At 25.9% G+C, this 13,859-nt stretch overlaps 1 protein-coding gene across 1 annotated transcript; it reads left to right on the top strand.

Annotated features, from left to right (window-relative positions):
• Positions 1-5,653: 5,653 nt before the first annotated feature.
• LOC122514883 (transport and Golgi organization protein 1) lies at positions 5,654-13,387 on the top strand. The gene is given in 18 exon segments (XM_043631989.1): positions 5,654-5,674; positions 5,677-5,815; positions 5,983-6,116; positions 6,229-7,419; positions 7,522-7,819; positions 7,951-8,237; positions 8,308-8,442; positions 8,521-8,637; positions 8,758-8,835; positions 8,919-9,143; positions 9,230-9,397; positions 9,487-9,709; positions 9,779-9,917; positions 10,165-10,254; positions 10,336-10,432; positions 10,534-10,657; positions 11,906-12,424; positions 13,011-13,387. Coding segments are annotated over 18 exon segments (4,044 nt in total). The 3' UTR covers positions 13,070-13,387.
• The last annotated feature ends 472 nt before the right edge of the window (positions 13,388-13,859 follow it).

Raw genomic sequence — 13,859 nt, 5'->3', positions numbered from 1 at the left:
GATATGTAAAAATGAATATATGAAACGTATAACCACATTTGCTTCAAATACTATTCAAGAAACCGCTTTTTCATTAATTAGTAGGTTGCGTTATTAAATTAATGTTAAAGGACAAAATTTTGAGCATTTATTATAAGATACTTGATGAAGATTAAAATGTTCAAATGTTTGTAGCTTTTATTATATTTTTATCATTTTATTTATTTAAAGTAAGAGTACGTGATATGTTGGTAAACAATATCTGATAAACACTGTCATCTTTGCGAATTACTCGGTGACATTAATCTTTCAACATAATCTTATGCGGATTAAATTTTTGTTAATATTTCCTCAATTAATATTTTAAAGGGATATTTTTAGCATGAGCACTTGTTATCGAAATGATTTTTGAAAATTTAATATAAAGAAATGTTTTAATATAATACTGTTGCTTTTTTAAAATTATATTTATACATGTTTGAAGTAACATCTCAAATTTTGTGAAAGCATTTTATTGCAAATTGTGTTCACGTTACAGAATGTTGCACAGAAATAATTCTTTTTTATTTTATTTTATTCATTCTTATTTATTTTTATTTTATTCATAATAAATGTGTTTAAACTTTCGTATCTCGGTTATTTTAATGAATTTCACTTTGAAATTATTAGAAAATCAAATTATAAGAATACATCAAAAAAAAAAAAACAAACAATGTTTGTCCTTAAGGATATAAAATTCAACAATTTTTACGTTGAAATTAATACTTTTTCAAACTGTTGCTGTAAAAAAATAGGATATTCCATTTAAGAAACAAAACAAATTTGATCTTCGAATTTTCTACACGCCTCGTTTTTAGTAAATGAACACTTCTAATTTTATAAAAAAATAATTATGTATATCCCATGATGTCCTTGATATCATGTAACACCTGTATAAAATTAATTTTTTGTATAATTCATAATTTAAAAGTTATTTAGGGTGATCAAGGGTGATCATTAGGGTGTTTCATTTTGTATGCGCATTCATAGAGCTCAAAGGGTTACTGATAAATATGAAATTCTGTTGAATTTTGCCGTTAGTAAATTAATAATCGATGTGATTTAGCTGATATTTTCTATAAACTGAATGAAATGCTCTCCCTTTTGTACATTCTTGATAATATTTAAAAAAAAAAAGAAAAAAAGAAAAGAAAAGAAAACAGTGCAATTCATATTACATATTACAAATAAGGAAAAACATTTTGAAGAGATCATATTACATATTTTATTCATACGTTCATCTTTATTTATTACATTTTTTAATTATCACATGTACATTTATATTTTTTTTTTCCTCTCTGTCTCTCTCTCTCTCTCTCTCTCTTTTTGTTTTCTAGTTTATGAAAATCAGTGCGTAGTCAAAGTTTCTTTTTTGCTAGCATATCGTAAAGAATTAGCGAATGGAATTTTTTCATTTTTCAACGATGGAATTTAGACAAGGAATTTATCAGAACTTTTCTCTGCAAAGATTGTTAACTAAAGACTCTTTGACTGAATTTTAAATATGAAACGCTCCACAGTTTAATGTAGCTGTTCTATTGTACTTAATTACGTGCTCGTGAACTGATAAAGATTTATAAATGATCATTATGATGGTTTAACATAGTCGAACGAGTATTGTTTTCAAGTAGTTTTACCTAACGTTTTTAATGATTAAAAAAAAAATAAAAATAAATAAAAAAATAATTAAAAAAAAAAAAAATTATACAAGTAAATGAAGTTTCAAAATACTAAAAGAGATAAAAAGTGTAGTTGTTATACTTTATATTTAGCGTACGCATTGAGAAAGCTAAATGTCAAAGTTAACAGAGAGTATATTGAATTATATATTCTAATCTATTACATTTGAGTGGCGATATTTTGTGCCTGAAAAAAAAAAAGAAGTAAGCGCCTTTATTTTTTTTATTTTTTTAATGAAAAATCGTTTACAATTACATTTAAATTTATATGTATATATATATATTTAACACACTTTGTCATTTTCTAATTTAATGTTATTCGCGTGGGAAGAATAAATTTTAAATTAATATATATATCTCCTTTTTGCATTAACTAAAAGTTATACTTTTTAATACTTATTCAACTCGTTCGGTGGTTTAAAAAAGTAATCTCAACACAGATATTTTACTTTGAAACATTTTGAACTTAATATACACATACACGTACACACATTTTATCGTCTCAACTATGCTTACATCACGTGAAGTTTATTTTTTTTTCTTAAATACTCTACTTTTAAACATACCCCATTTTGTGCAATAATATATCAATGTTTTGATTATTACATGACTCTATACGGTGTTTTTGGTAAAAAAAAAAAAAAAAAAAAACAATTTGACTATCTGTATTACAATAAACAGTTTACGATATATCCACTTTCTACAGTTTTAATGTATAAGTGGTTTATTCTTATAAAAACAGAATTTGTATAGTATAGTATACAAAATAATTTCAATGATTCTTATTTAAAACTATATGAAAACAATTCTAGTTGTATATTTAATTGTTTGAGTGATACGGCTCTTTGCGAAAATTGGGTCAAAAAATGCCAACATAAACGATAATGCTCTGCTATATTGAAAGAAATTACACCGGACACGCAGTTTTGTCTCAACTACCAATTTGATGTGTTGGCATTTTTAGACGTGGAACAGAAAAGTGCGATTCATGCTGCTTAATACTCAAACGGTTTTAAGACAAAATTTATATAGAGCGTTCATTGATACAATTTAATAAAAATCAGAATTAAATAGTACGGAATAGCAAAAGAAATAAAATTGAGAGGTTTATTTATAACAAAATTATTCATTTTTCAGATATACAGTGGCTTACAAAAGTATTTGAACGTTAGATATTAAAACTTTAAGTAATACAAATTTTATTATAGATACACATCTATACATAGATACAATTTTCCATATTTATGCCATTCTAACATTAATTTCCTCTTGCATATCTGCATTTTCAATTTTTTCAAACTCATTGTTATCATACAAACAAATATTATTCACAGCGAAGCGTAGAAACTTCTTATACGATGTCTTTTCATCGATTGAATTTACCAATGTTTGCAGTTTTGTGTTTGAACATTATTGTGACTCTGTTTAGTACATCTTCGCAACAAATGTTTAATAACTTTTACAAATATTATTCGATTCGCTTAAAATTTTGTATACATGATCTCGATAGTTGTGTTTTGTAATAGTTGTAACATTACTTTCAAAACTTAAATCTAACATACATAGTTTTATTATTTAAAATTTAAATATCAAGAGCGTTCGAATACTTAGTTTTATTATTTGAAGTTTAAATACCAAGAGCGTTTGAATACTTTTATAAGCCACTGTATATAAATACATGCGTACATACATAAATACATAAATATAGTGAATATGATAGAATGCTCATTTAGCGATATAAATGTATATCCGTAGCTGATGAATAGTTGATAATTGTTATATTTGCAATTCCTCTTGCTTTAGATGCAATTCTTAATGAAAATATATGCTAGGTGTTTATGAAGGACGCGTCAAAAGTCAATTGTAAAATACTGTTGCACAAAGTTAAATATAATAATAATAATAACGTAGGGTATATTATACAGGAAAAAAAAAAAAGAGAGAATGGTTTACTTTTGAATTTAAAATTTGACATTGCTAATTGCAATGAAAATATATGTGCTCCTTTTATTAACACCTTGCATGTAAGTTATTCGAATAAGTATAATACATTGTGTGATAACCAGTTATATTTAAAACCGCATTTAGAAGTTTGACCAAGTAAGAATTAGAAAGTCTGTATATTCTAAGTCGGAAAATTTCCATTTTATATTTCACACGATATATTCTATCATGAAAAACAAAAACAAAAAAGTGTAATATTGCTCATTTTTAAAATGATTATTAATATAACTGACTTATGCGAAAGTATTCTTTCCGCAAGATAAATTGTTAATTCATGATATAAGAAAATTGTTCTTATTATTTTCTAATATTCTAAAAGAACTGATCGGATTAAAAATTTGTGTCATTTAAAAGTACAAATAGAAAGTATATATCTTGAGTGTTATCGTTTCTTTTTAAAAAAAATAACATTTATATTCTCAAAGAGAAAAGAAGACATTTTTTATATTTTTCTCAACGCGACGATGAAAATTTAAGCAACGTTATTATAATACGTGCTATGTTAACTTATTTATTTTTTTTTTTTTTTTTATCGATGATCATTCAATCAAAAAATGATGATAGAATTGTTTCTTTAATGATTTAATAAAAGAAATACTTCTTCTTTGTGTAATTTATCAAATTAATGAAGCCTTTATTAGTTTTTAGATATTTTTCATTAAAATGTTTAGTATATTATTCTCCATTCCATTCCTATTTCTCTCACAATTTTACATTATAACATTCCATTAAAGTTTTGCATCTTGCACAAGACTGTGTGTGTTTATATAATTAAAAATCAAATGATTATATTATTATTATTATTATTATTATTATCATTTTTTCAAATGTAAGCCAAAATCATTGATTGTACAATATAATTTGAAATTATATCAACAAATATAATTTGTGACGCATAATACACGATATAACGTTTTAAAAACGTAATTTCTTAATTGCTTTTTATAATCTAGTCATATAGAACAAAAGATTGTAAACGTGAAAATAATATTAAAATTTTTTCCGTATATCATATTGATCTTTTATTATATATTATCATGTTATTACCTAATATATATATATGATAATAGTATATATACTTTAAAAATGTTATATTATATAAAATTAAAACATTTTTTTTAAATATATTAAAATACGTATTATTCATGAATAAATATAATAATATTTTTATAATTATTTTTAACAAATTCCCCATATATTTAATAAATCGATAATAGTCATTTAAATTTCATAATCATGATTATTAGTTTAAAAGGTAATAAAGAGGATTAATAATTACAGAGAAGAGAAATAAATTTATTATAAAATTATGTATTTGTCTTTTTATAAAAGTTATGTAAGTATCGATTGTTATTAATGCGACTATATCAAACTTTTATTTGTTTGACTTATAATGCGACATTTTTTAAATTAAACAAGTTAAAAATTTAAAAGAAAAAATTATTCTATATTCTAAAATTATTCAAAATATTATTTTCCCAATATATATATATATATATGTATATATGTCATGTGTGTGTGTATATATATATTCATTAAAAATGAACGATCAGTTGATTTAAAAATCTAACCAATCAGTTGATTTAAAAATCTGACCAATCAGCTATAACTCTTAGATATTATTACTTAGAATATTGAAAAAAATGATAGAAAGAATAAACTATACATATAATTAATTCTTCTTCTTATTATTAATTTATTCTTATTTAATATTTTAATTTATTCTTATTATTCTTCTTATTATAATTAATTAATGATATAAACAATTTTTCGAAACATATATAACGTATGAAATATCTTCTTTCTGATTGGTTCTTTCGCGAATCAATAGACCAATCAGAATTTAGATTTGTATTTTTTCCTTTTCTACAGATTCACTTTGTAGATAGGCGTATCTACGTAAGAAATAGTTTGTGGTGAACAATGATGCGCGTTGAAAGTTGTAACACTCTATGTTGATAGTGATGTGGAAGTTTGTAATAGTGAAAATATGACGAAGATAACTACATTTGCTAAAATTTCTTTTTTAGTTTTTACAATAATACTTTGTGTAATACCAGAATGCTCGTCTATACTTTCAGATAAAAGATTATGTTATGACCCAAAGTGTTCAGGTAACTGAAGCCATACTTCACCTTTATAATTGACTGATAGCTTTCTTTCTCTTTCCACTTTTTTTAATCTCTTTCTCTTTCTCTCTTTCTTTCTCTTTTATTATGTTATCCTCTTTTATTTGTTTATATGTGTAGTTTAAGTTCTGTGACTGATGTTTTATTTGCAGAACCTGTATCATTGGCCAGGACTACATTGACATATGTAGCTGGAGAAAAAGGAATGGTCACTGTGCCTGTGAGTAATATTGTAACAGTTTACAGTAAAGGTGCCGGTAAAAGACCAGATTTATGGGGTGTAGAGGTAAATTTTTCAATTGATATTAATTGATTGATGGTATAAATGTTTCTACGATATCATCTATCTTTTTTATATGTTTTTTATATTGTATTTTATTATTATGTTTTTGTTTAAGTTCAACGGTAATCGCGGATATATACCAAAAAATTTTCTAAAGGAATATAAAATTTTAAAGAAAAACTTGACTTACGAAGTACCTACCGAAACTGTAAATAATAGTAAAAACAACAATGATAATAATTATAACGATATCAGTAATATAAAAGATATTCCATTAAAAGATAATGAAAATAAACCTGACTCTATTCCAATATATAGTAGTCCTCCTAATACTAATTTAGATGCATCTGTTCTAACTGCCAAGGAAGAAAATAAGGAGCAATCTATGAATGAAATAGTAATCGATGGTACTACAATTCCAATTAATAACGAAGAATCTATCGAATCGAATAATGCTTCCGTTATAGAAGCTACACCTTTATTGAATAATAAACAAACAGAAGATATTGTTAATACAGATATAAAACCAACTGCAACGCAAATCGAATTAAATGTTCCAACCACACCGCAACAAGAAACTGAAATATTTCAAGAAGAAGAATTAAAAATTGTTACTTACAGCGATACTTCAAACATATATATTGAACCGAATGAATCTATAGTTGAATCACAATTAAATGAAGATAATAATAATAATGATATTACAAATTCTTCAAATGTTGAATCGACAGAAGAAGAGAAAAAAGATAATATGAATTCTTTTTCTTCCGACGTTGAAAATGAGAAGGAAAAAGTTAACATAGATTCTTCTAAGTTTGTATCGGAACACGAGCAGGAGAAAATTAGTGTAATTTCTTTAAATATTGAATTAGAAAATAAAGAGAGCGAACATGATACGATATCTTTAACTGTTAAATCAGAAGAAAATGTAAAGATAAAAGACAATTTAGAATCTTCTACTTCTGAATTAGAATATAAACATGATAATGATAATGTACTTCTTCCGATTATTGAGTCAGACAGCGAAGAAGCAAATCAAAATAAATCGGTGATCGAAGAAGAAATAAAAATTGAAAATAATACTATTGAAAATACAAATGATACAGATAATTTGTTTCCTCAAACTGAATCACCAAAACAATTAGAAGTAGAAGTAGAAGATAAAATGGAAAATGTACATAACTTAGACACTTCAAACGTGGATCGATCAAATGACATGGTATCGACAAAAAATAACTCGGATGATTCCAACGTGTCTGAAAATATTTTCAATGACGAAGAAAAGGTGGAGCAACTTGTAAATGAGGTTAATATATTTAATATAGATGTAAAAATAAAATCCTTTCTATAATAATCTATTTGAAGGTGTGATACAATATACGATACTAATATTAATGTTACGATACAGATGAACGGAGAAACTACGATGGAAGGAAATAATCAAATGGAAGTGCAAGATAGCCAAAATAATATTGTAAATAGTGATGTAAATAAGGATAACGTCAAAGAAAATATGTCTAGCTTTGGTGATGTTCCTATGGAATTGAATGCAGTATTCGAAGATGATAATAATAAACAATTACATAGCGAAGAACCACAATCTAGTCAAAATGATGCAACGGATATTATTTCAGAACAAATCTTCCATGAATTTCGCAATAATCGAAATTTGTTACTCGTGGAAGAAAACGTGATACCTGACAAAAGTAAAATATATTTATTTATTAATACGATTGAATATTAATTAAATTGTATATACATTAATTTGAATAATTTCTTACATTATATTTCTCTCTTTTTCTTTTTATATTTTTTCTCATTTGAAATCAATATTTAGCTGAGTCGCAGATAGATGATGTGCAAAATAATACAGGTGATATAAAGACTGAAAACTTACCTAAATATGAAGATATCATAAATATCGAGGATAAGTTTTTGCCTGAGATGGAAGATAAAGATAAAATAGAAGATGAAGTTTTATTTAATAAAGATACGGAGGATCTTAAAAAAAGCGAAGATGTAACATTACTTACTACAACACAAAATATGCACTTTTCTGATGTTTGTACAGTGGATAGCGAATGCATAAATAATGTTGATACAAATTATGGTTTTATATCACAAGTAAGTAAATTTCTTATTATATAATTATTTAAATGTTTAACATTATTTATTTGATTTTTCTATTACATAGGATAAAGAATCTGTTCCCGAAAGCAGTATTATGAGAACGATAAAAGTAGAACACACGTATTGGGTTACACTTTTGTATTTAAGTATAACCGCTATTACTACACTTGTGTTTTCTTTAGGATATTATTATATCGAGGTATCTTATTATTGTTACATTAATAAGATGCATATTTATATTAACTTAATTGCATAATAATTCTATACATTTGATTAGAATATGAGGAGAGATGGTCAATTGATAGCAAAAATAAATAAATTAGAAAAAGAATTATTTATTTCTACGAAAGAAAGTTTACTGTTGGATGAACATTTGAAATCGACCAAAAGCGAGGTAAAAATTTTCATATATTCTGGGATAATTTATTTAGTTTTACTTTTGTTTATGCGTGTTCTCTTATTTTCTTCTTTATTATAATTTTGTATAATTACGAATTTGTGAAATTTTATATAGTTATGCTCTGTGCAAGATAAATCATTTGGATCTAACGAGATGGTATTGTCTTTGAAAGTCGAATTGGAAGCTTCGCAGGTAATATAAGAATTATTCATAAATATGAGAATCAATTATATTTAATCAATTATATATAGTGACATTATATAATTATTATACAGAAAGTTAACGCTGAATTAGAAGAACAGATTGCTATATTAGAAAAAGATTTAGAAAATGCAACCGAAGCAGGATTAGAATTGGAACGCATGCTGAGAGAAGTTCTTTCATCCAACAACGAAGTTAATCCATTGACTCAATCGGTAGAAGATTTACAAGCTCGTTTAAATGTTCAACATAATGCTAATGAATCCTTGACTAATGCCCTCAATGTTAAAACTCAGGAGGTAGATTAATTTCAATGAATTTTTTCAATTTAATATTTAAGTAAATTACATATTAATTTTTATAATATTTCATATTTTCATTACAGAATGAAGCTTTGTTGGTAGATCTTAACGCTATGAAGAAAAAATATGGAGAACTGGATACCGAGCTTATACGCATAACAGAAGAATTTAGAATTGAACTGAACAAAAGAAATAAAATTCAAGAGAATTTAAATGATTTAATTCAACAATTGGAAGTACAAATTACAGAAGTAAATATATTCTTGTTATTTATTAATTTGATACAGTTATATATGAGGTACATACAGAATTGTTTCTGTTATATTTCTTATTTTTACAGCTTTCTATGGATAAAGCTAATTTATACAAAGAATTAAAAATTAAAGAAGCAGAAATGAAAGATCTCGTGGAAGTTATTAACCAAGTTAATTCGAATAATTTAGATATTGAAAAATTATACGAAGTATCTCATGTCAAAGCGGAAGCATCTCAACTTCTAGAGGAAAGAAATGATTTAAAGATACGTTTAAGCGAAGTAGAAGGAGCTCATAGTCTATTGGAAGGTAAAAATATTACTGATAAATAATATCTTCTTTTTGATTCGCTTATATATTATATTATAATTTTTGTAGAACACATGAAACTTGTTAAGGAAGAAGTATCTTCGTTGAGCGAACAGTGTAAAGTTGCTGAAAAAGAAAAACGAGATGCAGAAACACGACTTGAAGTTATATCTAACTTTTTCAAGGAAAAGGAAGCTCAACGACAAAAGTAATTTTATATTATAATTAGATTTGATTTTATTATTGCAAATAAAAAAGGAATAAAGCGTAAGATATAAATGTTTCGGAAGAAAAAAATGAAAATGCAAAACATATTTATCATAAAAGTATAACATTGCTAAAATGAACTACTGTTCCTCTTAAAAAAATAATTAAATAGAACAATCAACATTTTATTTTATAATGAGTTTATATTAGATGTTCTTATTAATAAACTTATTGCAATATTATTTCAGAGAAGAAGCATTATGGTTGCAAAAGCAAGGCGAAGTTACTTCTACAGTAGAAAGAATACAAACGATGCAAAATGAAATACAGGGATATAAGTAAGTATAAAAATTATATATAAATATGAAAAAATAATTGTGTTTTTATTTCAAAAATATTTTTTATTAATTTAATCACAGACAACAAATAGAAATGTTGAAACGTGAAATAGTGGATCAAGAAAGGGAATATAAAGGTCAAATATCTATTCTTGAAACAAAGGCACACGAACAATGGGTTAGAAAAATTAATTATTTATTTGTATAATTATATTATAGAACAAGTATCTTCCCAATGTAATTTTAATACATTTAATAGTTTTCTTGTTTCATAAAAAGGTAACGGCACGACAAAACGAACGTCGTTTAGAAGAATCTAAGGCAGAAGCAGGACAATTACGTAATCGTCTTACGCTTATAGAAAAAAATCTAAGTGATGCAGATGCCGATACAAAATTACATCGTAAGTATTTTATTTAAATAACAACGAAGAGAGAGAGAGAGAGAGAGAGAGAAAAAGAGGAAGATTTAATGAAACCACTGATAAAAATCATATTGGAGATGCTATTAGAATGATCCAAATATTTTAGTAATATTTTTACAGAGATATTTCTTTTGAAATTTTTTTATTTTATCCGTATTTTAAACTAATGGTTTATTTACAATCTTCATTTATTACGTATGACGAAAAGATATATTTTCTAGAGAAATATATTTTTGTCGTACAAATTTTAATTTAAATGATAAATATTTCAATTTCAAAGTATTAATATTTACAGATTATATGGTATATATATATTACAAGTATAGTGTATGAAAGGTAAGCATTGTATAGAATGTCGAGGCAAAATACAAAGTAATTCTGAGGACTGTTACGGATTACTGCTCTTTTTTAAGTAAAAATAGAAAAAAAAAAATTATAGAGGGGAAAAATTCTATGGCATAATAATAAGTCGCAACTTTTTCCTGACCTTATTTTTTGAGTGGATGCACCGGTGCACCCGGCCTGATGCAATAATTGGACTTTATTTTTTAATGCAACCTAGTTACTTTTTTTATAAGAGGGATCCCTTCTTTTATTATTCTGCGTGTAAAAGTAGTAACTCAAGGTCATTGAAATGTCAATACTTTACGAGATATTTGAAATTTTATATTGTTACTTTACATATAGAATGTTTGACGTTTTTGATCAAAGTATGAAATATTCGAATTATTTTAATATTACAATAGACTATCGTATAACATGATTAATTTGTTTCGCGTTGAATGCAAATTTTTCTGGTATAACGTGATTTTGAAAAAAAATTTGTTTTGAAATAATTCACAATGACTTCACGAGAACATATATATATATAGGATATAAATATTAAGAAAGCTCTTCTTTTTCGCAAACTTTTCTTGATAATAATTTTCAACAATAAAAATAAAAAAAAGAAACAATGTATGAAATATTAACAATTTCATACTTTTCCCCAAAAATACCAGGTATTCTTAACAATGCCTACCTTTCATACATTGCCAGTAACATATATATACACATGTAATCTGTAAAACATTAATAAAATAGATAATATTGAATAAAAATTAGCAATATATTTATACCCGTTACAGTTGGTGCATCTTCTTTTAAGTATATGGTGGTATATAAGAAAAGAAAAGGTTATTTATTATAGAAATATTATATATTATTTACACGCTAATGTTCAAACAGGCTTGGAAGCAAATGGAGAGACTACAACGTCACCTCCATTATTCATAGGCGCAGAATCATCCAGTTCTCCTATAATGTTTACTGGTTCTTCAGGTGTTCCACCTCCACCACCTTCATTCATACATCCTTCGCTTTTCCCTACATACTTACCACCACCTTTGCCTTCCGGCTCAGGATTACCACCTTACGATGTTGGACAACGACCACCGCCTTTGGGTGGTAGATTATCTTCTCCACCTCCTTTACCGTTACATCCTCATCCGTCTGGGAGGTATGACAACGCAGATTCACCGCCACCTTTGATATCTCCACCCTTGTTACTTCCTTTCAATCATAGATCACACCCACCACCTTTCGCTAGTGATCATATGCATCCTCCTCCACCACCTCCCCCACCTGGTTCGATATTACTACCACCCCTTGGAACGTCGCATTCATGGGGGGAAGAAACACTGCAGCCCCCACGCAATTCTGGTTATCACCCACATCAGCGAGAACAACGTGCTCGCAACCACAAAGGTTCGTGCTAAACATGAGCATCATCTCTACATCAGCAACAACGTTCAAAAGGAGACAGTCTTTTTATATATTTATTTCCCCCATCTTTTTCTCCACTTCTATCGGTCGCTATCTTTTTTCTTCTTTTTCTTCACTATGACTGTCATCTGATCTTCTTTTGTGCATGCAAGGACGCAAACGTTTCTCTAAAGTTAAACAATTTTGGAGTACTATGGAAAGGAATACTCCCAAATAAAATCACGAGTCAGGTTAAATATGATTTCAGTTGTTGATTTTTTTAAATTATATTATGCTAGAAACATTTGAATTTGCATTTGCCTTTCCTTCTTTTTTCCATTTCTTTTATTTTGCTTATTATTAATTCAAGTTAAATTTAAAAAATTATGATAAAAATTATTATTATAATGCTTCTATATATATATATATATATATATATATATATATATATATATTCGTAATAATATTTCATTTTAGATTTTATCTATGAAGTAGATGTAGTTGATAATATTATTAGAATATATTTATCCCCCCCTCCCCCCTCCCCCGAAATATACTTTTGATAATAAAATATATTATTTGTTTGTAGGTTCCTTGCACTCGTCTGGGGAATCATTGGATAAATCACATCATAGTGGAAAAGTATAAATTTTATATTTTAGTCTATAACAACCCTATACAAAAGGCCAAATCTATTACTATTATATATAGTGACAGATTCATTGTATAACAATTTTCAATAAACATTTCACAAGAGAGCATAGTATATAATATATACTATGAGTCTCTTTTAAGCATTTATATCCCATTTGAAGTTAATATAAAAAAAAAAACAAGGAGGAAGAGGAGGGGAACGCAATAAATAAAATAATAGAAACATTGCATTTTCCATTAGGACATATTTTGTTAACGTTGTTTATTATCCGATTAATCGTATAATAAATATTATACTATTATTTTAGGAAATTTCTTCAAGAATTTTTTACCACATTGCCATACTTATGATAATTTTCAATAATAATAATTACATATCAATTACTATAAATAAAAGAAAAGAATATTTTTCAAAAATTGCTATACATTTTTCAAAAAAATCATAAAATTTGAAAAAAAAAAAAACATCATTTGATTATTTGATTAAAAATACACTTTTACTATTTCGAAGTATGAAATAAATTTAAATTATAATGTTATTTTGAGTATTGCACTCGGAATAAGAAGTAAAACACTATATAGTTGTTATGATTTTAATTGAATAAAAATAAATATAGTAATTTATTTTTTTTTAAATATTTTCACATAATTTATCATCAAATAATTCTTCGTACACTTTTTTTTTTCTATATATACAAAATATCTAGGCTTTTGTTTGTCATATAAGCATTGCATATGTCGTATAAAATTCTAAGATAGCATCATTTCTGTTTCTTTTTTTTTT

The sequence above is a fragment of the Polistes fuscatus genome, unplaced genomic scaffold, assembly GCF_010416935.1.
Source record: "Polistes fuscatus isolate 324 unplaced genomic scaffold, CU_Pfus_HIC Scaffold16, whole genome shotgun sequence".
Taxonomy (NCBI): domain Eukaryota; kingdom Metazoa; phylum Arthropoda; class Insecta; order Hymenoptera; family Vespidae; genus Polistes; species Polistes fuscatus.
This window is presented reverse-complemented; position numbering and strand designations above follow the sequence as displayed.